Raw genomic sequence first — 27,541 nt, forward strand, 5'->3', positions numbered from 1 at the left:
TGATGATTTCTATGTTCTCCTTTTATACCGAATTCTGCAGGGTCCTTCAGGCTGCTGAGTCCCTGTTAAGTGGAGAGGGCTCTGCAAAAACACAAAAGCACCTTTAAGTACATCCATCAGGTTATCTGCCTAAATATTTTATTACTTATTTACAAAATTTTATCCTGCCTTTCTGCCCTTACAAAGTCCACCAAGTAGGGTTGCCAGGTCCCTCTTCGCCTCCAGTGGGAGGTTTTTGGGCAGGGCCTGAGGAGGATGGGGTTTGGGGAGGGGAGGGACTTCAATGCCATAGAGACCAATTGCCAAAGTGGCCATTTTCTCTATCGGCTGGAGATCAGCTGTAATAGCAGGAGATCTCCAGCTAGTACCTGGAAGTTGGCAACCCTATCACCAAGGGGGCTAACAATTTAAAACATATGTGATAAGGCCACATTTTAAACCAACATTAAAATTCACCCCCCCAAACACAGACATCATTAAAACCATTAAAATATACACAAAATATAAAAACAGCAATTAAAACATTGGTTAGGAAGGAGGGATCATTGAGGGAATGCCAGACGGAACAAAAAAGTCTTCACCCACTGGTGGACAACAACAACTCAAGTTGACAAACGAATCTCCTTGGGAAGAAAGTTCTTCCAGGATAGGGTTCAAACCTACTTTACATTTGATAAAACTGTCACAGATTCTTACAATAAAACAAATCTTTATCATCATTTTCAGTTGTTTCAATTTCACGATATGAAGCAGAAAGGTTGCCAACATTTTGTCATAACTGATCACCCTCGAGTTACCAATATGTTACTCTTTTCTTACCCAGCGGACAGCCTACGTCAACTGACACAAAAACTGGGTATTGACAGTCTTTTCTACGTTAAATTGTGGAACTCTCTGCCCCAGGATGTGTTGATGGCTGCCAACTTGGAAGGCTTTAAGAAGGGAGTGGACATGTTCATGGAGCAGAGAGCTATCCATGGCTACTAGTCAAAATGAATACTAGTCATGATGCATACCTATCCTCTCCAGTAGCAGAGGAGCATTGCTATTATATGAGGTGCTGTGGAACACAAACCAGAAGCTGCTGCAGTCGTCTTGCTTGTGGGCTTCCTAGAGTTTGTGGGCTTCCTAGAGGCACCTGGTTGCCCACTGTGACTTGATGGGCCTTGGTCAGATCCAGCATGGCCTTTCTTATGTTCTTATGTTAAGGGTGTGACGACACGACATATTCATTCACAAGTCACTGATGCTTTCGACAATACAAGACTTGTGGAAGGAAAAGTGTGCTGGAATGTGCTATATGAGAGAAAAGGTCCGTCCCATCCAGCATCCTGTCTCCCACAGTGAGGAAACGGATGCCCCATAAGCTAGGCATGAAGAAGACCGCTCCTTAGAGACTGGCATGGAGTTGCAGATGGCCTCTGAACTCTGAGGTTCCATGCAGCCATCACAGCCAACCACCACTGATAGGCCACTCCACCATCAATTTGTCTAGTCCCTCCTTCTATTGGTGTGAACCATCTCGCCCTCATATGCCCATGCCGTGTCTCTCCATGTGCCCTTTCATATCACCTGCCCCTTCTCCTTTTCACTGGGGATGCCGGGGATTGAACCTGGGACCTTCTGTATGCAATGCAGACATTCCGCTAATGAGCCACAGACCTGCCTGCCGAACAAGTGAGAGGGATATTAGACCCACCACCCACCCCATACATAGGAGATGATGATCTCCAGCTTAGGATTGGGCAGTGCCGGGTTATCTCTCCTCTGTGACCCTGAAGGGCAATTCAAGAAGGTGTTGTCACTCTGGCACAGAGATATGGAGCCTAGCATGATGGAAGGGCCTTACTTGAAATGGGAATGGGTGACGGCTGTGGGGATAATTTGCTCAGTTTTATAGATGGAGGGCCTGTTTTTCTGGCCAGTATGTGAGCTCTTGACCCAAAGAACCAGAAATCACCACAGAGACATTTAGAATCCAAGCAGATGGCTTTTACTGGTCAAATAGGCAATACAGTGCACAGAAGATAAAATGACAGCTATGAGTGTCTTGCTAGCTAGTTGGCAATATAAGGCTTGAAAACGGTGGGAGATTACAAAGCATCACCAAAGCCTAAACAGAGCACACTTTCCCAGGCTTTGGTATGTGGAGCTGTCCTTGAGGTCTGGACGGTTCAGCAAAGGAACAGAGGCAACATAGAAACTGAGATAACAGCCTGACATCCTGCTCCCCTTAAGACCTCCTCCCATTCTGCAAGGGGGCTGGTCTGTCTGGGTAGGCAATGTGAAAGGCGTTGACGAGTTTGGGGGCGGCGACATCCCGTGCGCGAACCCATTCGTCATAGGCAGGGGGGAAGTGTTTCCAGCGGACCAAGTATTGCAAGACTCCATGGTGTATGCGGGAATCCAGGATTTTAGAGACTTCGAAATGTTCTTCCCCCCCCCCCACCATTATGGGCTGTTTAGGAGGCGGCTCCGGGTGCCATTGCGGGGAAGCAACATGGGGCTTTAGAAGGCTGATATGGAAAACGGGGTGCACACACCTCAGGGTTTTGGGGAGAGACAGTTCCACCGTGACAGGATTTATGATGTGAATGATGGGAAATGGGCCAATGTACTTAGCATTGAGCTTATGGCACGGACGGGTGGAACGCAGGTTCTTGGTGGAAAGGTATACCAGGTTACCCACTTGCGGGTCCCCCCCGGGGGAACGATGCTTGTCGGCCTGCGCCTTGTATTTGCGCTTGGCTCGGTCAAGGTTGCTAACCAGCCAGGGCCATGTGGTACGGAGGGTGTGTGCCCAAGAGGCAATGTCAGCATCCCCCTCCCCCTCCAAACCTTCTATCGGGGTGATAGGACCGAAGTCCTGTCCATACACCGCATAAAACGGGCTGAAGCCTGTGGACTGATGTACAGCATTATTGTAAGCATATTCTGCAAAAGGCAACAGTTCTACCCAGTCATCTTGGTGGTAGTTGACATAACAGCGCAAATAACATTCAAGTACAGCATTGACACGTTCGGTTTGACCATCCGTTTGGGGATGGTATGCACTAGACAACCCCTGTTCCACCCCCACCAATTTGAGAAAAGCTTTCCAAAACTTAGCAACGAAACTACTTCCGCGGTCGCAGATTATTTTGCGCGGAAACGAATGTAGTCTAAAGACATGTGACACGAAGAGGCGGGCCAACTTCTGAGCGGAGGGGATCCCCGCACATGGAACCAAATGTATTTGCTTAGAAAATAAGTCAGTGATAACCCATAATACAGTTTTTCCCCCGCTGAGAGGGAGATCCGTCATAAAATCCATAGCAATCACTTCCCAGGGTCTGTTGGGTATTTCAAGTGGTTGCAGTAGGCCTGGGGGCTTGCCTTGAGAACGTTTCACTGTGGCGCAAACAGGACAGCTGCGAATAAAAGAGTCAATGTCAGAACGCATTCCCCCCCACCAAAATTGTCTGCGCAACAGGTGAAGGGTTTTCAGGAACCCAAAGTGTCCAGCTGTCTTTACTCCATGAGCCAAGTGTAAAACGTCTTTTCGGAGCGCTTTGGGCACATACAATTTTGAGTCTTTGTACCAAGAGCCTCCTTGTTCGATTACACCAGGAGGCAGGGTTTGATCTGAGCGTTCCATAAGGCATTGTTCCCGAAGGGACTTTAAGAAGGATTCGGAGATGGGGACCCCCCCCCCTTGGTCATAGTGGCATCAGGAGCAGTCATGGGGGTTGACGAGGGGGAAGCGCTTACTTGCGGTGGTGTGCAGACTGCAGGCGGCAGGGCGGCCGGTGGAGCTGGAGGAGCGGGAGCGCTGGCCATCATGAGTTTCGGTTGCGGAGGCGGCTGGGCAGCCGGTAGGGCTGGAGGAGCTTGCGCTCCGGTTATTGCGTGCTTCCGTTGCGGCAGCGTCTGGGATCGAGTTTGTACAGCTAGTACAGGCAGGGCTTCTCTTTGTGCGGGTGTAAATAAAGAGTTTGTTGGCCGATCGAGTTTCGCCGGGTATTGAGGTAACCGGGAGAGAGCATCTGCGAGAACGTTTTGTTTCCCAGGGACATGCTTCAGGACGAAACGAAACTGAGCAAAGAATTCTGCCCAACGCTGCTGTTTTGCGGACAATTTATGGGACCCCGTGAGGGCAGCTAGATTTTTGTGATCGGTCCAAACTTCAAAGGGGACTTTAGACCCCTCCAGGAATTGTCGCCATAGAGTAAGGGCATGGTGAACGGCCGATGCCTCTTTCTCCCAAATGGGCCAGTTTAATTGGGAGTGTGCAAACTTCTTCGAGAAGTAAGCGCAAGGGTGAAGGAGACCATCCGGTCCTTTTTGAAGAAGAGCCCCTCCCATAGCCACGTCGGAGGCATCGACTTGCACAATGAACATTCGATTCGGGTCTGGGTGCCGTAGCACGGGTTCCGAAGTGAAGAGGCGTTTGAGGGCTACAAAAGCGGTTTGGCATTGATCAGTCCACAGTATTTTAGCGGAGGGTAAAGTAGCCGAGTTTTCTTTACCCTTGGTTTTCAGCAGGTCGGTAATGGGTAGCGCCACTTGGGCGAAGTTAGGGATGAACCCGCGATAGAAATTAGCAAAACCTAGAAACTGTTGCACTTGTTTGCGGTTGGTAGGAGGGGTCCAATCGAGAACGGATTGGACCTTGGTAGGGTCCATGCTAAGGCCATGGTGGGCGATTATGTATCCTAAGAACGTTATTTTGCTCTGATGAAATTCGCATTTAGCCAACTTTGCAAAGAGTTGGTGATTGCGCAGGCGCTGCAGAACTTCTCGGACCAGAACTACATGCTCATCCATGGTTTTTGAATAAATAAGAATGTCATCCAAATAAACCACCATACAGCAAATCGTGGAGGATTTCGTTGATGAGTTGCATGAAGACCCCCGGGGCCCCTTTCAACCCGAAAGGCATCACGAGGAATTCAAACATTCCAAAACAGCTAGAGAAGGCAGTGAGGGGCTCGTCTCCTTCGCGGATGCGGACCCGGTAGTAGGCTTCTACTAAGTCCAACTTGGAGAATATACGACCCTCCTGCAACTGCCCCAAAATATCTGATATTAGTGGTATAGGATAGGCGTTGGCTTGAGTAACTGCATTGAGTTTTCTGAAGTCAATGCAAAGGCGAAGGTCGCCCTCCTTTTTTCGGACGAAAAATGCAGGGGCTGAGTTTGGGGCATTCGATGGGCGAATGAACCCTCTGGCAAGGTTTTTGTCCAAAAAGTCTCGTAGTACAGTGCGCTCAGAAGCGCTCATAGGGTAAATTTTACTCTTGGTTAGTGTGCAGTCCTTTACCACTTCAATTGCACAGTCAGTGGCCCGGTGGGGGGGTAAGGCATCACATTCTTTAATGTTGAAGACATCAGCAAAGTCCTGGTATACATCAGGGAGGGATGGCGGTGATGGGACTTCGGAGATTAATGCCGAAGCGGGTGGAGACAGCACCGCAACTTGCTGTCGGTGCTGGTCGCATTTGGGGTTGGCAAAGGAGATCGTGTTCGTGTCCCAGTTTATACTGGGACTATGACCTTTAATCCAGTTAATTCCCAGGACCACTTCAAATCGGATAGGGGCTATGGTAAAGTCTATTTGCTCCCAGTGGGAGCCAATTCCCATCGCCACCCCTATAGTGCGATGATCAACTGGGCCCCCTTTGAAATGGCTCCCATCCATTTGGGCAAAATGGACGGGGGCTGGTAAAGCCTCGGACTTGACTTTGAGTGCTGCAAATGTGGCTTCATTGATGAGAGTGCGAGCGCAACCGGAGTCAATAAGTGCCTTGACAGGCAGTTGGGGACCCCCTTTATAGTGTTGTAACACTGCGTCCACATACACCGTACTTTCTACTTCTTTCACCTTCGTCGGTTTCGTAGGTTTTACAGGAGAAACTGCGGGGGTCTGCGGGGACGTTCCATTCACCGCAGACTGTGACCGGTTATTAGACAGGTCAAGAGGCGAGTCCAGGTTTAGCACTGGGATATCCTGGAGATGATCCCTGTCCGAAGATGGAGAATTGTCCCCCACTGGGGCACTTATAATCCGAGACCCGGAGGGGTCTGTAGAAACAGGAAGATCGGGAGAGTCTCTGAACAGAAGTGCAGAGGGTGTGAACCGACCTGGCGTTGTACTGCGGGCAGTCGCAGCGCCTCCGCGTTGAGACCTTCCCCGGTTTTGTGAGAGGTCAGGAAGCGAGTCCAGGGTTAACGCTGGGGTATCCCAGGAAAGATCCTTGTCCGAAGACGAAGAATTGTCCCCCACTGGGGCACTTGTAATCCAGGACCCGGAGGGGTCTGCAGAAGTAGAAAGTGCAGAGGGTGTGGACCAACCCGGTGCTGTACTGCGGACGGCCGCGGCGCCTCCGCGTTGAGACCTTCCCCAGTTTTGCGAGAGGTCAGGAAGCGAGTCCAGGGTTAATGCTAGGGTATCCCAGGGAGGATCCCTGTCCGAAGACGGAGAATTGTCCCCCAATGGGGCACTTGTAATCCAGGACCCGGAGGGGTCTGCAGAAGTAGGAAGTGCAGAGGGTGTGGGCCGTCCCGGTGCTGTACTGCGGGTGGCCGCGGTGCCTCTGCGTTGAGGTCGTCCCCGAGCTCGGGGCAATGCATTCGGTCGAGGGAGTTCCAGGCGTTGAGGACATGCTGAAACAAAGTGGTTCATCGCGCCGCAAACGAGGCAAGCTCCCCTTTGGAATCGGGATTCGCGATCTCGAGGGGGCCGTGCTGATCTCTGCGGGCAGGGAACGGAGACTTCGGGGGGAGGCTTTTGGTCTCCCCTCACCTTGGGTCGCTGACAAGGTAGTATCTCTGCCGAGCCGGCAAAAGAGATCTTCAGTTTGGGTGGTCTCCATGGAACTGGGGGTAGTACAGGTGCTGGTGTAGATCCAAGCAACGGGACCCCTGGACTTCCTGGGGGTGGCAGGACGGGAGCTCTGGGGTCCCTTGGCGCCACAGGCACTGCTAGAGTTACTGGCAACATGGGCGTTCCGCCCAGAGGTGCCGCAGGTTGCTGCGGTTGAGCCTGATCAGGAGACCCTGGTTGTGGAGCTGGGGCCGAGCCATCCGGGTCGGCTTGTATCTGCTGCAAGCAGTCGTTGTCGTGAAGCAAAACGTGCATTTGACCCTGCAAGTGGGCCACCCGGTCTATGTGTTCCCGATTGTTCTGTCGGAGCAAAAACATATCCTTGCCAGCATCACCTAAGCGACGGGGCTGGCTGATTCGGAAGTTTGCAGTCCAGAGAGTTTCCTCATAGTGCAAGTCCTCTTTGGTTCCCTTACGATCCGCTAAAACTTGATCCGTTTCAAGTTTGGTGGTCAGGGTCGTGGTCACTAGTGGCAGAGCTTCCTGCTCCCATGCCGACATAGAGCCGGCTTGATCCGGAAGATCCAGTTGCGGCAGGACCTGAACCGCTAAGGTCGCTGCGTTGACGCCAAAGACGGGGGTTGACAGCTTAGCAATCCCGGCCATTGAAGCGGTGGTCGAGGTCATTCCGTGGAGGAGTGCAACCATCCGTTTTGCCAGTACTTTTAACCCGGCTCCGCACAACCGGGCCAGTTGAGCATCCTCCACTAGACAATCTGACACTAGGAGGTCGTGGCGGGCGCTGGCCTCCACGCTACGCCCTTACAAGTCCAGTCAGGCGGCTACGTTCCACTTCTGCCCGATGAACGTAGTCTAGGGCGTCCCCAAAGGAAGGTATCAAGGAGGAGACCCTTCCAGAGCTCCTGCTCCGGGGAACAGATCCACCGGGACCGGGCTCACTCGGAGAGCTCTGTCGTAGCTCCCATCCGAGCGGCAGGCAAGCCACACGGGGCTCCAGGCACGGTAAACTCACTCGGAGAGCTTTGTCTTAGCTCCCATCCGAGTGGCAGGCGAACCCTCCTGGGCTCCAGCCTGACTGATGAAAAGGGTGATGAAGGAGATAGCTGTCATAATGTGAGCTCTTGACCCAAAGAACCAGAAATCACCACAGAGACATTTAGAATCCAAGCAGATGGCTTTTACTGGTCAAATAGGCAATACAGTGCACAGAAGATAAAATGACAGCTATGAGTGTCTTGCTAGCTAGTTGGCAATATAAGGCTTGAAAACGGTGGGAGATTACAAAGCATCACCAAAGCCTAAACAGAGCACACTTTCCCAGGCTTTGGTATGTGGAGCTGTCCTTGAGGTCTGGACGGTTCAGCAAAGGAACAGAGGCAACATAGAAACTGAGATAACAGCCTGACACAGTAGAACCTCTAGCCCATCCTTAGAGACATGAATGAAGAGAACTCCATTTTGACCTCGATGGTGTACAATACATCTGTGAAGAGTAAGATCTGTATTATCCACAGTATAGTTGTGGATGAAAAAAGTATAGATCTGGTTTGTGTGACTGAAAACCTGGCTTGATGATACTGTAACTGCTAATCTTGCTCTACCTCAGTTTCTGCTAATGTTGCTCTACCTCATATGGTCCTTCATCAACCCCAACTGGAAGACAGGCTAGGGTGCCTTTCTCCTTCTGTAGGTTGCCAGCGCAAATAACCGCCAATTTTTATTATATTTACCCTTTACTGGATACCAAGGAGAGGTACGAGTTTCTATTTATTTATTTACTTCATTTATACCCTGCTTTTATCCCCCAATGGGGACCCAAAGTAGCTTCCATCATTCTCCTCTCCTCCATTTTATCCTCACAACAACCCTGTGGGGTAGGTTAGGCAGGGAGTGTCTGACTGGCCTGAAGTCACCAAGCGAGTTTCCATGGCCAAGTGGGGATTAGAACCTGAGTCTCCCAGATCCTCATCCAACACTCTAACCACTATACCACAGTGGCACCCAACTGGTTTAGTGCCCGTCTATATTGCTAGTAAGTGCCATTGATTGATAGTTTTAGGGGATTTCAACAGCTACACCAAGCCGAGATCTGAGGAGAGCGGGCTGTACCAAGCCGCCTTCCCTCCTACAGGCTACAGAGCAGAATGCAAACATCTTTAAGAATGATCAGATTGGGTTCTAAAGTAAGGTTTTTTCATGGGTGTTCCCTCGCCAGTTATTTCACCAAAAATAAAAAAACAAGTAAGAAAAGGCCTTCCATGTTCAACTTAGAACTGTTCAGAAATATAGCAAGCATCAAAAACTGGAGTGACATATACTAAACATTATGTAATGAAAAAGGGTTCTCAGTATGAGAATGTTACCTCCTTTGGTACTGGGTCCATAAGGTTGCATTCGTATTTATAAAGGAACAAAACCACAAGGACTTGAATCTCTGCTATAGCAAACCACCTAAAAGAAAGACAGAACCGTCATTTCTCTCCAGGTTTTTTTTAAGCACTTAACTAATTATACATGATGGCTCCAAACTATGGGGTTGGTCCCAAAGGTGCCCTTCTGTGGGTAGAAAGTCCCCCGAAGACCCAACCCATCAAGTTTATTTACAACTACTTTACACATACTTGATTTCATTTCCAAAATGGGTGGTTACCTGCAATACCAATGTGGAACCTGTTACAATTTGAAGAGAAAGGGAAGTCCCATTTTCCTGTACCTTTAGGGTTGCCAACCTCCAGGTACCAGCTGGAGATCTCCCGCTATTACAACTGATTTCCAGCCAATAGAGAGCAGTTCACTTGGAGAAAATGGTCGCTGTGGCAATTGGACTCTATGGCATTGAAGTCCCTCCCCTCCCCAAACCCGCCCTTGTCAGACTCCACCCCAAAAGCAAAGAGGGACCTGGCAACCCTATGTACCTTTGTAGCCCTTGGCACCGTGCTATTGGCTGCTCGCCAGGGGCCTGGGGCTATGATTTCAGCCCCAAATCCCCACTGAGGATCCCTCCAGGGAGCTGATCGGGAATGGCTTTTGGCTGCAAGCAAGCAGGATGAGCGTTCACACCTAGAACGTCACCGAAGACCCTGCCTGTCATTCACCTGCCAAATCAACCATCTCCCCTTGCCCATCCCACCCATCTTCCTTTCTTCCCTCCATCCACCCATCATCTCTTCCCCCTGTCTTCTGTGATCCCTGCCTGCCTTATCTTTTTGCACTGCGTATTGAGTTGCAAAGCGACCCAAAATATTGGTTGGGTTTTTGCATGACGACTGCACAAAGAAATACAGACATTGCTAGCTAATTTTTCACAGGGGTCGACCCAAATATTTTTGGTTCGACTGTTCACCTTTTCCTACAAATTCTGGGGTTTCCCCAGGTTTGCAGAGACATCTAGTCTAGCCCTGTGCGGCCCCACGGTGTGGGTTTTCTCCCCCCCCCCGCCGCCAATTTTTTAAATTCATTTTTCAAACAGAAAACCACCACCCAAACAAACAATAATAACAAAAAACCCTCACAAAAGCAAACATAGACACACTGAGTGGGTTTTCTGATCCACCTGGTGAGGCCATTCATAGGAACCAGCTATATGAGAGTAATCAAAATTATCTGGATGAACAAATTGTGGATGTATGAAAAGAGATGGGTTGGCCCTTGGGGAAGAAAGTTAGCAATTCAGATACAGAAATGACTGCTGTATTATTAAAAAAAACATACAAGGAATGTTTAACCTCTTATTTACACTTTTTAAATGCACCCACTATATTTGGCAATAAGCAAAAACTTTCCATTAGAGAAAACTAACAGTTCATTCGTTTGGCAGGACTCTAGTCTACCTTGAAGTATACAGGTTGAGTATCCCTTATCCAGACATCCGATATCCGGACTGATCCGAAAACCAGACCTTTTGAGCCGGCATGCAGGCATTACTCACAGGCCCCTCAGCCGTGCCATTGATGGTTCAATGTACACAAAATTATTAAAATTACATTCAGGCTATGTGTATAAAGTATATATAAAACATAAATGATTTCCGTGTTTAGTTTTGGGTCTCATCCCCAAGATATCTCATTATGTATATGCAAAAATTCCCAAATATTCCCAAATATAGAAAGAACTGAAATACAGACCACTTCTGGTCCCAAGCAGTCCGGATAAGGTAGCATTATATCTTTTTCTGTTTCAGTGCAGTATAAATGTTGTAACCATGCATTCATATAGGAAATAAAATGCTCAGCCCTCTCTCATAGGCCTCATTGTCAAAATAATATACCCACATTAAGAGAATGAAATGTGTGTCTCCCCCGGGAATGAGGAAAAGCATTATCAGGCACCTGGTGCGCGGTGCAGGCAAACTTTCCTCCAGCCCCTTGCTGAGTGTCACAGAATATTGACAAATATTCCAACTGGGAAGACGGAAGCGACCAATAGTGAACATGTTGGCAGCATTACACGGGACGTGACCACAAGATACCCAGCACTGCCTCTTAACTTTCCTCTCAAGATATGCCGGCAAATGGCTGAGGGGAGGTTATTAGGCCACTCATAAAAAGACAAATTGTCAATCTTTTTTTGCTCGCCAGTCCTTTCTTACAGCTGTTTCACTGACCTTCCTGGACATTGATGTGACCCTCCTCCAAATGCCACGAAGCCTTCCAAGAAAGCATTCTTCTCTAAATTTGCTTCTTTCCAACGGTCCTGTGGGAAGAACACTTTTGTTTCCAAACTCAGCTTTGTATAAATAAGCTTCATGTTTTACCCCCCTCCCTTCCGAACTAAAAATGGCCTCATACAGCTTGATCCTTGGGTAAGAAGCTCCCCCGGTCAGTATCATTTAGGCTTTTATAAAGAATGAACTGTAGGGTTGGGGGATGAGGCGAAGGCTCTTAAACCACCTCCGCAGGCAAAGCTTCGCTTCTGGTGTTCTTCAGCGTCCCTTGCTGGTTTCTTTCAGAACCCCCCTGGCCGTGACACAAAGAAAAGTGGATGTCGGGCTCACCTAAGAACTCTCAGCTTACAATTAAAGAAAACAGGTAACATTTTCAACCTTCAGAGCTCGCAAGGAGAAATTTGCGCTGCCGAACATTTCCGGCGTATTAGCATGCAACTAGTTGACTCCCCTCTGGGGAAAACAGAAAGGCAACATCTAAGTTTTTATGGATATTTATTTTGGAATATGTTAATTTAAGGAGCCCTGTGGCGCAGAGTGGTAAGCTGCAGTACTGCAGTCCAAGCTCTGCTCACGACCTGAGTTCGATCCCAACGGAAGTTGGTTTCAGGTAGCCGGCTCAAGGTTGACTCAGCCTTCCATCCATCCGAGGTCAATAAAATGAGTACCCAGCTTGCTGGGGGTAAAGGGAAGATGACTGGGGAAGGCACTGGCAAACCACCCCGTAAACAAAGTCTGCCTAGTAAACGTTGGGATGTGACGTGACCCCATGGGTCAGGAATGACCCGGTGCTTGCACAGGGGACCTTTACCTTTTATGTTAATTTAATGGTTGTTACCAGCCCTGAGGCTGGCTCCGGCCGGGGAGGGCGGGATAGAAATGGAAATAATAGAAATAGCAATTGAAATAATGAATATGCCACCACCAATTCAGGAGAAAAGAGCAAAGCAAATGGGCTCCAATGTGATAACTTACTGGTTTAAAAACTTCAGGCTCGGGAAAATATTTTGGGTTCCTATGGCTCCAGTACGGAGACAGCATCAGCATGTCACCAGCAGGGATGACAAAGTTCTAGGAGGAAGAGAAGGAGAAAGGGGGTATCAGGCACATTAAAGACAAAATTCCCATGTCAATCTCAACCAAACGATTTTGGGTCACTGGCAGCGCAAACCTGAGCAGAGTCACCACCCTTCCAAGTCAGCTGAAGTCAAGCGGATTAGAAGGTGTAACGCTCGTTAGGATGGCACCACAGGGCCTTGTGGAAAATCCCATCAATGCGCTCATCACTCAAGAGATGCACACACAGAGTTCTGCTTTGTCCTTGCGCAGAAATTCAACATTATTTATGTATTTACCGGTACTTATTTGTACCTCACTTTTCTCCCCAAATGGGAACTCAAACCAGCCTATAACATTGTTCTTTCCTCCACCCTTTAAATCATAACAACCACCCTGTTAGGTAGGTTATTCTGAGAGAGTGACCGGGCCAAGGTTACCTAATGAGCTCCCATGGAAGAGTGGGAATTTGAGTCTCCTGGATCCTAGTCTGACACTCTAACCGCTACACCACGCTGGCTATATTTTAACTGGATTTTGTAGCATCTAAAGCATAATAAAATTCCTGCCCTGGATGGCCCGGGCTAGCCCGATCTTGTCACATCTCAGAAGCTAAGCAGGGTCAGCTCTTGTTAGAACTTGGATGGGAGACCACCAAGGAAGTCCAGGGTCGCTATGCACAGGCAGGCAATGGCAAACCACCTCTGTTCATCTCTTGCCCTGTCCTGGGTGGCCCAGGCTAGCCTGATCTTGTCAGATCTCAGAAGCTAAGCAGGGTCACCTCTGATTAGTTCTTGGATGGGAGACCACCAAGGAAGTCCAGGGTTTCTACACAGAGGCAGGAATGAGAACTGCCTCCGTTCATCTCATCCTGTCCTGGATGCCCCATGCTAGCCTGATCTCACCAGATCTCAGAAGCTAAGCAGGGTCGGCCCTGCTTAGTACTTGGATGGGAGACCACCAAGGAAGTCCAGGATTGCTACGCAGGGGCAGGCAATGGAAACCACCTCTGTTCTTCTCTTGCCCTGTCCTGGGTGGCCCAGGCTAGCCTGATCTTGTCAGATCTCAGAAGTTAAGCAGGGTTGGCCCTGGTTAGTGTACTTGGATGGAAGACCCCCCCCCCAAGGAAGTCCAAGGTCGCTACGCAGAAGCAGGCAATGGCCAACCACCTCTAAATATCTCTTGCCTTGAAAACCCTACAGGGGTTGCCATGAGTCAATTGCGACTTGATGGCACTTTCCACCACCACCAAAACATAATAAAAAGCCCAATAAAGTGCACGGTGAATATTTTTTGCCAGCTCTTGGAGGTTAGGAAGATATTAGAAAAGATGTCTTATCTCTAAAATCCTTTCTCTGGAGGAATGGGAATTGCAACCACTTCACTCGGACTTTGCTCAGGCACGCAAATAGCTTCAGCTTTTGTTTCCCTCCCCTCCTTCAATAAGGAAGTGAACTGTGCTAACCGGCGTCCTTCACTGAAGCTCAACAGATAAAAGGTATGTGCTTCCTTTAAGGTTAACAATTTCCTCCTTGCCAAACAGGCAAGCTGGAGGACTGAAGTTCATCGTGAGAGGCATTCACAAACAAAATCTCACTTGAAGTCTTATTGGGTTCATGGCTTTCTTGGTGATGACGCCGGGGGCTCTCAAGCGCACGCTTTCCAGAACGCACCACTTGATAAACTGGAGCTTTTTGAGGTCCTTGTTCGACACCTCCACTTTTTCTTTACCTGCAGAAGTTGTATCAAGGTTATTCCAATTCGGGAATTTTAGCATAGCGGTACCATATCGTTTGGCTGTCAGCTTTCTGCAGCCGAGGAAGGGCGATCAGTACTCCTGCCTCATTCTGGAGGGGCTGGTGGAAGGAACCCAAACCTCATTTATTGCAACAATGTTGGGAAGAAATCAGAAATGTCAAAACTGATAATGCAATATTGATTACACCTTGTGCACACTTTTTATCTCTCACCCACTATTCAGATTTTTATCTCTCACCCACTATCCATCAAAATCCCAACAGCCGATTCAGCAAATGGGCATGATTTAGAAAGAGACCAGTTGAAATACTTTGAAACACAGGGGCAAGTCTGCTCATAAACCAGATCTGGCACCAGGCATGGTATCATGGCCAGTTCCCAACCCATTTTCATAGAATCATAGAGTTGGAAGGGACCAAGGCTCATCAAGGGTCCAAGTCCAACCCCACGTCCAGGGTCATCAAGTCCAACCCCCTGCACAATGCAGGAAATTCACAACTACCTCCCCCCTGCATTGATTTTTGTGATGATGTGTCTGGAGATTCATCCTTGAATGTAACATATTTCATCCTAAGGTGAAGCAGGAGCTGAAGAAAGTTGGTACAGGTTTTTTTCCCTGAGCTAATCTATCAGCATCTCGCCTTCTCAGATTATATCTAATACATATTTCCCCACACATGCAAACTTCATTTTCCATGCAATGCTTCAAATGTCAGTTTGTAAGTGACCCCATGCCATTCAGCAGCTGACACATTGATTAGCTCTGCCACTGTCCTCCTGGTCGTCCTTTTCAAGCAGCCCATTAAAACAGGGGTCCCTAGCTTGGTGCCCATGGGCACCATGCTACCCACTAATACCTTTTTTGGTGCCTGCCAAGTGTTTTTAGGAAGTGGGCAGGGCCAAGTAGGGCTTTTGCTGTGCAGATTTTAAAAAATGTTGCTTTGGCAGCAGCTGCCACCACAGCACAAGGATCTGCACTGTGTGAAAGTTAAGCTGTGCCAATCAAAAGTGGGTACATTACCCATAGTTAGCCCTAACGACGGTTTCGTGTGATACACAAATGAGGATGTCATGGATTAATCTGGGTTGGTTAATCTGGACTCAGTCTGGCACTGTCCTTGCACAATCTCATATGACGTTGACACCTAATCACAGCAAAGATGACAGGACCAGCATTGGTCAAGGTAAACTAGGGTTTGAGCGATCGCCTGTAAGTTGAATTCAGGCTTCACCACCTAACCGCAGTTGACACTAACTGTAATTTCACAAACTAACCATGGTTTCGCATGATGTCTGAACCAAGCCAATAGCACAGCACAGTACTGGAGCATATTTACCTGCTTTCCCCAAAACAGATTCTACTTCCTGCATGACATTGTTGTAAACAGATGGATGAGACAGGATAAATGCAAGTGTCCAAAAAGAAACCTGAAGAAAGTCCAGAGGGCGAAATGTTACAAATTAAATACTATGAACATGATTAAGTTAAAAGTAAGCACTTTTAGGTCCCAGTGATATCAACAGAGCGTAAAATAAATGCTTAGTCCTCTTTCACTGAAATCAGTGGGACCTAAAACTGCCTGATTCTTGGATGCTGTTCGGTACATTCAAACTCATACTCCAGTTGCAAAGTTCTACCCTGAGTAGCTCTCTTAGTGCAAAGGAAGTTCATTTTCTCTCCCCACTCCAATGGCAGTCATTTCCATTAGGATGGAAATCCCTTTCAGTGTCACATTTTGGTAATTCTCGCAATATTTCAAACTTTTTCATTATTATTACAGTACATTGTTGTTTTTTTAGACATGATGCTATTGCACACTTAACAGGCAACGGTATAGTGTAGACATAACTTTTATATGCACTGGGAAACCAAATTGTTTTGCGTGACTCGGTTTATTATGATATTCGCTTTATTGCAGCAGTCTGGAAGCGAGCCTGCAATATCTCCGAAGTATGCTTGTCCTGGATAACCCAAGGCTAGCATGCAGCTCCCACTACCCATTTGCTGTCCAAGGTGCTGATGTTCCCTGAATGTCTAGCTCTGCCCCACGTCATCAGCTGGGACCACTGGCCCCCTCCCCCAGATTCCCTTCTGTCCCCAAGCACCCGCACCTCAGCAGGCGCCGGTCATGAATTTACCAGCCCTTCTTTTCGGACGTTTCGCTCAGTGGACCAACGGAAGGAAACATATTCCCCAGCCACATACTTACAGGAACTGCGTTCGCTTGAGCTGCCCACAGGAGTAAGAGACCATAATGAGGACCAAAGCGTTTTACCGTTAAGGTGTCCAGGACATGATGCATAAGCGTCTGTTAGGAGAACAACCAATAAAAGGTGGGTTGATTGGGGGTGGAACGACACATACTTAGGGATTTGCCAAAGAAAGTGCTGTGGGCACACAAGAAGTAGAAGAGTTGTTTTTTATATGCCGACTTTCTCTACCCCTTAAGGAAGCATCAAAGCGGCTTACAATCACCTTCCCTTCCCCTCCCCACAACAGACACCCTGTGAGGCAGGTGGGGCTGGGAGAGCTCGAAAAGAGCTGTGACTGGCCCAAGGTCACCCAGCAGGCTTCATGTGGAGGAGTAGGGAAACCAACCTGGTTCTCCAGATTAGCATCTGCTGCTCATGTGGAGGAGTGCGGAATCAAGCCTGGTTCTCCAGATCAGAGCCCCTGCTCCAAACCACCACTCTTAACCACTACACCACACTGGCTCTCAGGGAGACCAGTGTCACGTTTTATTCCTAACCCTAAACTGTTTGACTAGCAAGCAGATTTGTGGAAGCCGCTCCCATTGGCGGGGGCTGGCTTTTAAGCTGTACAGAGCCCAGCACGATATTTGGTGCTCTAAAAATGATAATGGCGGTAGAAAGCCTTCTGAAGGGATCACCTTGGAATCGCTGTCAGGGGGGTTCATTCTCTCGGCATGGAACACCACTTTTTCAAACACCTCAAGGAGCCACTTCTTGGATTTAGACCATTTCCTGCGAGTGGGACGAAACAACCCCGTTGAAATATATTTGGCAGCCTCTGTTCAGAAAGCGTAATGGCACAGTCATTTGATTTGCATTGCTTTGGAGCTTCTCAGAATGATCATGGGAGGGGGCGTGGCTGAGCGGTAGAGCATCTGCTTGGCATGCAGATGGTCACAGGTTCAATCCCTGGCATCTCCAGTTAAAGTGACAGGGCAAGTAGGTGATGTGAAAGACCTCTGCCCTGAGACCCTGGAAAGCCGCTGCCGGTCTGAGTAGTGTAGGAGTGAGGAAACAAATCCAATTCACCAAATTAGCGTCCGCCGCTTGTGTGGAGAAGCGGGGAATCAAACCCGGTTCTCCAGATCAGAGTCCACTGCTCCAAACCACCACTCTTAACCCCTACACCACGCTGGCTCTCTTTGACATTGAACAAGACACTGCTTGTTAGACCGCCTGCATTCAGATATCACGTGAAACAGGCGTATAAGTGGTGGTTAATAGTCACGTTTCAGTGCAGCCTTAGATAAACGGCTATAAAATCCTGCCAGTTATAATGAAAGCCTGCTGTTTCTTGTGGCTAGTGGGTTCAAGCCACAGGACTGTAAACCTAAGTGACAGGAATCTATCCCCACAAAGCCAGAGCAATATAATACATTATGGAACAGATTAACTAGTAATACAGACATCCTACTGCTTTACCTCATCAGATATTCAGGCAGCTGGGTGGCATATTCAAAATCATCGTCATAGTTCTGAAAGTGCTCCTGTAACTCCTTGGTATTAATTTTGGTTTTCAGAAAGGCGTCTTTTCCAAACAGGGTATTTGCGACTGCTGGGAACATGATATGCCTGCAATGAAAGAGAGATGACCATTGGAGTCAAAAGTAACTTGAGAACCTGCTTGGTTACAGTCCGTTGTCGTGCTGGTCTCAGTCAACAGATATAAAGCAAGGTTTCTAATGGATCAATTTTGACTAGTGTATACTTTTGAGTGAACCTGGTGGCGGACCTTCTACAAGAACACCCCCTTTCTGTTCTGCTTTATGAAACACCTCAATAATTCCAAAAGTCATATCTTCCAATGCCAGAAGAGGGCAGCTCATAGAATCATAGAGTTGGAAGGGACCACCAGGATCATCTAGTCCAACCCCCTGCACAATGCAGGAAATTAACAACTACCTCCCCCCCACATCGCCAGTGACCCCAACCCTCCCCCGCCATGCAGGATCCCACAATCAAAGCGATTGTTTTTTATAACATTTTCAAACTCTTATTACATCACTGGGAATACAAAGTGCGGTAACCCCCTTAGTTGAATTAAAAGCGTTAAGGCCTGCACCGTTCCCTCCTGGGATGTAAAATTCACCTACCTTACCAGGTCATGGAGACTCTTGGTTCCCTCCGCCCCTAAGTCCTGCATGTGTTCTTGCACTTCCGCACAGATACTCCCAACCAGCTGGGGCAGGTTCAAGGGCGACAGCCTTCCCTTCATCATCATATAGACTTTGAACCTATTCTGATAAAAGATCTCTTTGGGAACTGAAACTTAAACAAACAAACAAAATCTAATCAGGATCAGCTTAAAAATTGTCCTGGAAAATACCTAGAAACTTGCACTCGTGGGAAATGTGCCTACATTCCAAGTGGTGTTGGTTTTGAAAAGGGGTGATCCTTTCCATTATAAATACACACTTCACCCCTCTTCCCAGACCTGTGCTGTAATATATGGTAGAATCATAGAGTTGGAAGGGACCACCAGGGCCATCTAGTCCAAGTCTGTTCCACTGAGGAACTGCTCTAACTGTTAGAAAATTCTTCCTAATGTCTAGAATGGAAACTCTTTTGATTTAATTTTAGCTTGTTGGTTCTGGTCCCACCTTCTGGGGCAACAGAAAACAACTCAGCAGCATCCTCTATATCACAGCCCTTCAAGTACTTGAAGGCATTAGGGGGTCTCTGGTCAACTCTTAATGTTGGAGGTCTCTAATCGTGAACGGCAGCAAAAAGCAAACCTTGCTTTGGCCAAGGGCTGCCAGCCTCCAGGTGGGACCTGGGGATCCGCCAGACTACAGCTGATCTCCAGACTACAGAGATCAGTTCCCCTGAAGAATATGGATGCTTTGGAGGGTGGACTCTATGGCACTGTACCCCACTGAGGTCCCTGTCCTCCCCAGGCTCCACCCCCAAATCTTAAGGAGCTCCCCACCCGGGATCTAGCAACCCTATGCCCCCGATCCAGCCTGCACAGCACATGCATGGAGGAAGCAGTTGGACCATGAAAAGCAGTTGCAGTGTGTGGGAGGTAGGGTGTCTGAGAAATGGCTCAGAAGTGCTGCCCACGAAGATAGGTGGCAACTGCTCATACCGCATGTGTTGAAAACTGCCTGAGGCAGACGGTAAACCAGGAGCATGCATGCAAGAGCATGCAACGGAAACAGCCAGCTGGAGGTGATGTCTATAACGCACCTGTTGAAAACTGCCTGAGGCAGACTGTGGATAAAAAGCATGCATGCATGAGCATGCAGTGGAAACAGCCAGCTGGCCGTGACATTGTTCACATTTATCTTTGTGGAGAGCACAAAGATAATGCGTCAATTCCATAATGAACCTGACATCCCTCTTAGCTCCCTCCCTCAGTTTTCTCAGGCCTGGCTTTCCACAGCGCCCTTCCTTCTTGCAACAACTGCACAGGTGGTGCAATGCAAATACCAAACCGTCACAGTGCCCCCTGGTGACCGCTATTCGTTAGCAAACACTAACCCGCTATTAAAAACATTCTCAAACACTTAACATCTATTCATTTATTTGCAAAACTTGTATCCCGCCGTTCGGCCTTTACAAGGCCCATCGAAGCAGCTAATGATTTAAAACATATGTGATAAAAACCCCATTTTAAAACTATTAAAATCACCCCCCCCCCAAAAAAACACGCATCCTTAAAATATATATTTTAATTAAAATACGTACAAAACATAAAACAGCCATTAAAACATTGGTTAGGAAGGAGGGATCATCGAGGGAATGCCAAACGGACCCAAAAAAAAGGCCTTCACCCACTGGCAGAAGACGGCAACAGAAGGATCAGGTGACAAAGATGGTAAGGGGAGACCAAGTCCTATGAGGAAAGGTTGAAGGAGCTGGGTGTTTAGCCTGAAGAGGAGAAGCTGTAGTCTGGTGGATCCCGAGGTCCCACCTGGAGGCTGACAGCCCTTGGCCAAAGCAAGGTTTGCTTTCTGCTGCCGTTCACGATTGGAGACCTCCAACATTAAGAGTTGACCAGAGACCCCCTAATGCCTTCAAGTACTTGAAGGGCTGTCATATGGAGGAGGGTGCCGAGTTGTTTTCTGCTGCCCCAGAAGGTCGGACCAGAAAAACGGGTTGAAATTAAATCAAAAGTGTTTCCGTCTAGACATTAGGAAGAATTTTCTAACAGTCAAAGCGGTTCCTCAGTGGAACAGGCTTCCTCGAGAGGTGGTGGGCTCTCCTTCCCTGGAGGTTTTTAAGCAGAGGCTAGATAGCCATCTGTCAGCAATACTGATCCTATGACCTTAGGCAGTTCATGAGAGGGAGGGCATCTTGGCCATCTTCTGGGCGTGGAGTAGGGGTCACTGGGTGTGTGTGTGTGGCGTGGTAGTTGTGAATTTCCTGCATTGTGCAGGGGATTGAACTAGATGACCCTGGTGGTCCCTTCCAACTCTGTGATTCTATGATCTCCCTTGGGAGAGAGCTCCAGAGTTTTGGTGACACTTTATTCCATGATAAGGTGGCACCTACGCCTGCAGGGAGTCACGCCGGCTCCTAAGGAGCTTCAACCTCCCACTTCAGGATTACAGCCTTTCTATTAAAAATCTGTGCCTGGACGCATTTAAAATTTTGTCTAACCATGAGAACTGAAAGGTCAATGGTATTTACTTATTATCAAATCCATACCTAGGATTGCCAACTCTGCCTTGGGAAATTCCAGGAGATTTGGGGGTGATGCCTGGGGAAGGAGCTCTGCGGAGATGTGATGTCACATCCTGGGATCGCACGTCCCAATCAAAGGCTGGTTCCTCCAATTCCCCCTCCTTTTGAGGTCTCTTCCTCCCACCAAAATTCAAATTTTAAACTTCATTTTCCCCACCTCATTGTCACTTTCCCCAGCTTTTTTTCTCCCACCTTTCATCACTTGTAGGCATGGAAGTCCTAGAGCACCATCTTCTGTATCCACTCTGGGACTTCAGTTTCTCCCCAGACTGTTTGGTGTACTATTGAGCCTCCCTAAGGTTGCCAACCTCCAGGTACCAGCTGGAGATCTCCCGCTATTACAACTGATCTCCAGCCGATAGAGATCAGTTCACCTGGAGAAAATGGACGCTTTAGCAATTGGACTCTATGGCATTGAAGTCCCTCCCCTCCCCAAACCCCGCCCTCCTCAGGCTCCACCCCAAAAACCACCCACTGGTGGCAAAGAGGGACCTGGTAACCCTATGCTTGTCTTCAGAAGCTGCCATTTGCTCCAGGGGAAACTGATCTGTAACCTGGAAATCAGTTTTAATTCTAAAGGAACTCCAGGCCACACCATGAGGTTGGCAACCTTATCTGGATGCCGCCGCCCCCCCAAGGAAGTCAAGGCAGTATACCTGGGGCTATCCTCCCCTTCACAGTCACCATGAGATCGGTGAGGCTGCGAAGTAGTAACTTGTCCAACTCCAAGCTTATCCAATAGGGTTTGTGACCAAGCAAGGATTTAAAAACAGGTCTTCATAGCCCAAGTCCCAAAATTGATATGCTGCAGCACACAAATTCTTTCCACTGCAATTCAGCATTCTTTGCCTACCTGCATGCTCGACGGACTGTTGTACAGCTTGCTCAAAGTCTGCATCTTTCGAAGTGCAAAACACCCGAGACCCTTCTTCCTCCGTAACAAACGTATATCGTTTTCCGAGCATGTACACTGTGAATACTGGTCCATACTGCAGTACAGAGAGATTTTTTTAAAAAGGTAAATAGATTATTATAACTGCAATTTTATGCTAACAGCTTGTAGCAGAAACGGCACCACAGTCCAACTTCCCTAGGAAGGTCCAGAGACAGTAATGTTGTTTCAGGTCAGGCAATAAACTCTGTGAACCTCCTCAGTGGAGATGGGCTATGCCAAAACTTTTTTTATCGCTAGCCTAAAACTATGTGTGTGTAAAGTGCAGTCAAGTCGCAGTCAATTTACAGCCACCCAGTAGGGTTTTCAAGGCAAGAAACAGGTGGTGGGGAAGGGCTCAGTGGTACAACATCTGCTTGGCATGCAGACGGTCCCAGGTTCAATCCCCGGCATCTCCAGTTAAAGGGACTAGGCAAGTAGGTGATGTGAAAGACCTCTGCCTGAGACCCTGGAGAGCCGCTGCCGGTCTGAGTAGACAATACTGACTTTGATGGACCAAGGGTCTGAGTCAGTATAAGGCAGCAATATGTGACATTGGCTGCCTCTGCGTAGGGACCCTGGACTTCCTTGGTAGTCTCCCATCCCAGTACTAACCAGGGCTGGAGACATTTAGTTTCCAAGATCTGATGAGATTGGACAAGTCTGGACCATCCATGTTAGGGCTAATGATGGGCAAACCTCTCATGCTCTGCTCAGAGTGACTCACGTTTTGCAAATATCCCTTTAGAACACTCAGAAATGTTGATGGGCATTTGGGAAAGCTTGATAGGATGTTCAGCATCCCCCTTTCAGCTCAGGAATGCCACTTTGCGCTGCAGCATCGCTATGCCACCAAAATTGGTGGCACGGCGCCATTTAAGCACTATGAGGGATTTCTGGCTTTTTTCTTTGTAATTTTTTTTATTTTGTGGCCAGGAAGCCTCTGTGGCAGTAGCACGGCTATGCCACTCCTGGCTGCTGTCAATTTCCCCCCCCCCCCACACTTTGAATTGCGCTGTAAGTTTGCCCATCTCTAAAAAAGTGCCTCTGGACTCCTATTTTACTATGCCGCTGCAGACTAACCATTCAGAACGATCACACTGGAAAACGTGTTTCTTGGAAGGTATTTCCTTGAGAACTCATCTGTCTTCTAGAATTCTTATTTTGTTCTCGATGGATAAATGGGCAACTTTCAGAACTGCCTAGAAATCTAGTGTGAACTGCAGTAACCCTTCTCATGGCTTGGTCAAAGAGTAATGCCATGACGCAACCTAGAACAAATGCTCTGGAGCAGAGCTCCAACTTTCCTAGTTGCTAAGAAACCAACAGGATAGAAGCACTCGTGCCAAAATGGCAGACTTCTCTGCTCATGACCTAATTTCCTCTGAAATTCAATGACATTCAGGTTTCCCAACCTTTTCAGGTGCTTCAGAAACATATTTTTTCTTTTCTATGTAAACGAGGATGCGGTTCGTGTCTCATTGGACCACAGTGTCACGTATGTTACAGCTTTTAAAGTGGGAATCTTTTAAAATAAATTAACGTGCATAGAGTACATTTGGAGAACAATAGTTAGCAGGTCTACTCAGAAACCTACTCCGGTCTATTCAGTAGGGCTTACTCCCAGGAAAGTGTCAGGTCACAGTGAGGCAAATAGCAGTACCTAGAAATTGTGGCTTCATGACCACTGCCCGTGTAAACTAGGAAGAACAAATGTATTGGAACTATCAAGTCACTCTGAGAGCGAGAGAGCGAGATTCCCTTGCACATATTATAACAGAGATGGTAAATTCCCAGAACTGGAAAACTACACCGACATTCACTGCCATTTATACTACTGAGACACGTAAGGCTAAATGCAAACTAAACCGCCTGCTTGTTTCCCATTTCTTAGCAGTGACTTTAAAAAGCGATCAGTGCAACAATGACAAACAGAAGCTCGCGTCAGAGCAAGGCTAGGAGCGATGTGCTCAGACAGAAAGAGCTACAAAAACATCCTATGTAGGATTTAGAAATAAATTCCATTGCCTTCAGTGCCTCCCAGATTGCCCTGTGTTCTCTGCCTGGGCTAGTTCTGCAGCGCATTCCGGTTCTGCTGCACAGAAAAGTCACCTGAGGACATAGAACATGCTCCGGAAAGACAAGCATGGCAGGACAGATGTATAGTCACTGCTATGGTTTTGAGCATGGAAATAAACGGCCATGTGACTGTGATGGTGTGTGGAGGGGAACAGAAGATGGGGTAAGGCAGAACACCAGGGCTTTTATAACATGGTAATCGGCCACTCCCCATTTGTGTATTGCAATCATGACTATTTGTTGAAGAAGGAGAAGAAGAGGAGCTGGTTTTTATATGCCAACTTTCTCTACCACTGAAGGAAGAATCAAACCAGCTTACTATTACCTTCTCTTCCCCTCCCCACAACAGACACCCTGGGAGGTAGGTGGGGCTGAGAGAGCTGTGACTAGCCCAAGTTCACCCAGCTGCCATCATGTGGAGGAGCAGGGAATCAAACCTGGTTCTCCAGATCAGAGTCCACTGCTCCAAACCACCGCTCTTAACCCCTACACCACGCTGGCTCTCTTTGACATTGACACTGAACAAGCCACTGTTAGACCGCCTGCATTCAGATATCACGTGAAACAGGCGTATAAGTGGTGGTTAATAGTCAAGTTTCAGTGCAGCCTTAGATAAACGGCTATAAGGTCCTGCCAGTTATAATGAAAGCCTGCTGTTTCTTTTGGCTGCTGGGTTCAAGCCACAGGACTGTAAACTTAAGTGACAGGAATCTATTCCCACAAAGCCCGAGCAATATAATGTTGGAATAGATAGCCTTTGCGGTGTCACTTAACATCAGATCCAGAGGGGTTTTTACCAGTGAGTTAGACAGGACAGGGACAGAAGGGTCATCTGAAACTATCCTTCCCTCCCTGTGGTTTGATGTTTAGACTGATATTCTCAGGAACTTTCGATTTCCCTCATTCTCTCTTCTCTCCTTTGCATCCTTCAAGACTAGAAGCTAGGAACCGCATGCTCCTGCGTGCAGGTCTCCCCCCCCACACACACACACACAATGGGATGGAAGGCAGTTACCTTTTTATACCTAGAAAGTCAGATTAGCTTAGTGGACTTGTTATGCCCTTTCCTATCAGTGATGTATTTCCAAAATAATTGAGTTTTTAGTTTGATTAGAACAAAAGCCTGCTGTTCTTTTGTTCCTGTGAGCGCACACAGGCGGGATGCTGCTAAAGGTGCAATTCCGCTGTGCTTATTAGCCTTGAGCACTCTGCTAAATACTAGAAATATCAGGACCAGATATGTCCAACATATAATACATTATGGAATAGATTAATTGGTAAGACATACATGCTACTGCTTTGAGTGAGTATTAGGTGCCGTCAAGTCGCTTCCGATTCTTGGCGACCCTATGAATGAAAGTCCTTCAAAATGTCCTATCTTTGACAGCCTTGCTCAGATCTTGCAAATTGAGGGCTGTGGCTTCCTCTATTGAGTCAGTCCATCTCTTGTTGGGTCTTCCTCTTCTCCTGCTGCCCTCAACTTTTCCTAGCATGACTGTCTTTTCCATAGTCAAAAAGGGCAAGAGTCCAGTAGCACCTTAAAGACTAACAAAAATATTTTCTGGTAGGGTATGAGCTTTCGTGAGCCACAGCTCACTTCTTCAGAAGTATCTGAAGTATCTGAAGAAGTGAGCTGTGGCTCACAAAAGCTCATACCCTACCAGAAAATATTTTTGTTAGTCTTTAAGGTATGAGCTTTTGTGAGCCACAGCTCACTTCTTCAGATACTTCTGAAGAAGTGAGCTGTGGCTCACGAAAGCTCATACCCTACCAGAAAATATTTTTGTTAGTCTTTAAGGTGCTACTGGACTCTTGCCCTTTTTGACTACTGCAAACAGACTAACACGGCTACCCACTGTGAATTGTCTTTTCCATGACTGTCTTTTCCTACTGCTTTACTTCATCACATATTCAGGCAGCTGGGTGGCACCCGGCTGGCTTCATGTGTGGGAGTGGGGAAACAATCCCAGTTCACCAGATTAGCCTCCGCCGCTCATGTGGAGGAGCGGGGAATCCAACCCGGTTCTCCAGATCAGAGTCCTCCACTCCAGATCACTCCTCCCGGTTCTCCAGATCAGAGTCCTCCACTCCAGATCACTCCTCCCGGTTCTCCAGATCAGAGTCCTCCACTCCAAACCACTACACTGGATCGACCACCTGGAAATGCAAAGCCAGCTCCTAACTCCTCTCTCTGCATCCAATACTAAATAGTAATAATAAAAATAGTAAATAGTAATAATAAATAGTAATAATAAAAATAGTATATTACTAAATAGTAATAATAAAAATAAAAAAAACAAACAATATCACTAATTTAAAAGTAAAATGACTCCCCCCTCTCCCTCGTCCATCTAGAAATAAATTGTATAAACTTTTGCTAACGGAGCTAATCCCGGTATTATTTTTAACCCGTTCTCATCCTATCCAACATTATCAAATCCACCGCCCGGCTCTGACCTTGATGCGGGCTTGCTCGATAAACTCCAGGGGCGCCTGCCCGAACTGCAGCGCCGCCCCGACCCAGGGGAGCCAGCCGCGGATGCGGGGCGGCTCGTCCCGCCTCCTGGACCAAAGGAGCTTGGCCGCCAGGCAGCCCAGCAGCACGGCCAGGAGGAGGGCGGCGGCGGCGGGGGTCTCCATCCTGGCCCAGCTGCCTTCCATCCGACCCCCGACCCCAGGCGCCTTCCCGGCCCCGCACCGGCTGCCCCTGCAAGACCCCGCTGGGATCCCCGCCTCCTCCTCCTCCTCCTCCTCCGGCGTCTCCTCGCCTGGCCGCCAAGCCGCAGCCTCGCCCCTTGGGAGGACCAGGAGGAGGATCTCTCTTCCAGGCTGGCAGGCTGGCTGGCTGGCAGTCCGGCGGGGTTGGGGCTCTTCTCCCCCCCCCTCCCCCTGCAAAAGGTCTCCTGCAAGCCAGGCTGTTGAGGCTCTGGAACTGACTTATTCATCTGCGACCATTCAGAGGGATAGGCTCGTGGGTTATGGCTTATTGAAAGTAAGGATGAGTCATGCACACACACACACACACACAAGAGACAAAGTCGTTTGTCTTAGTAAAAACGATCTTTACTGGTGGAAAAGGGCAGGAGTCCAGTGGCACCTGAAAGACTCACAAAAATATTTTCTGGTCGGGTGTGAGCTTTCGGGAACCACGGCTCAGGACATTCTGTTGCAGATTTAAGAGGAGCAGTTCTCTTACAAAGGAATTTCAAAGGGAGATTGGAAAGAGAAACTGCTGAATTACAGTTGATATTCCAACTAATATTCCAATGCATTGACCTGGGCTGAA

General features: G+C 48.0%; 1 protein-coding gene across 1 annotated transcript; it reads right to left on the reverse strand.

Annotated features, from left to right (window-relative positions):
* On the reverse strand, window positions 1-27,541 carry LOC130483913 (24-hydroxycholesterol 7-alpha-hydroxylase; the record flags this gene model as incomplete). The annotated part of the gene is made up of 13 exons (XM_056856822.1): window positions 1-81; window positions 9,190-9,277; window positions 11,430-11,518; window positions 12,465-12,560; window positions 14,143-14,276; window positions 15,641-15,731; window positions 16,514-16,612; window positions 17,195-17,288; window positions 17,979-18,128; window positions 18,650-18,824; window positions 22,099-22,234; window positions 26,713-27,144; window positions 27,485-27,541. Coding segments are annotated over 13 exons (1,713 nt in total), but the record flags the coding sequence as incomplete, so codon positions are not given.

Source organism: Euleptes europaea, chromosome 10, assembly GCF_029931775.1.
Source record: "Euleptes europaea isolate rEulEur1 chromosome 10, rEulEur1.hap1, whole genome shotgun sequence".
NCBI lineage: Eukaryota > Metazoa > Chordata > Lepidosauria > Squamata > Sphaerodactylidae > Euleptes > Euleptes europaea.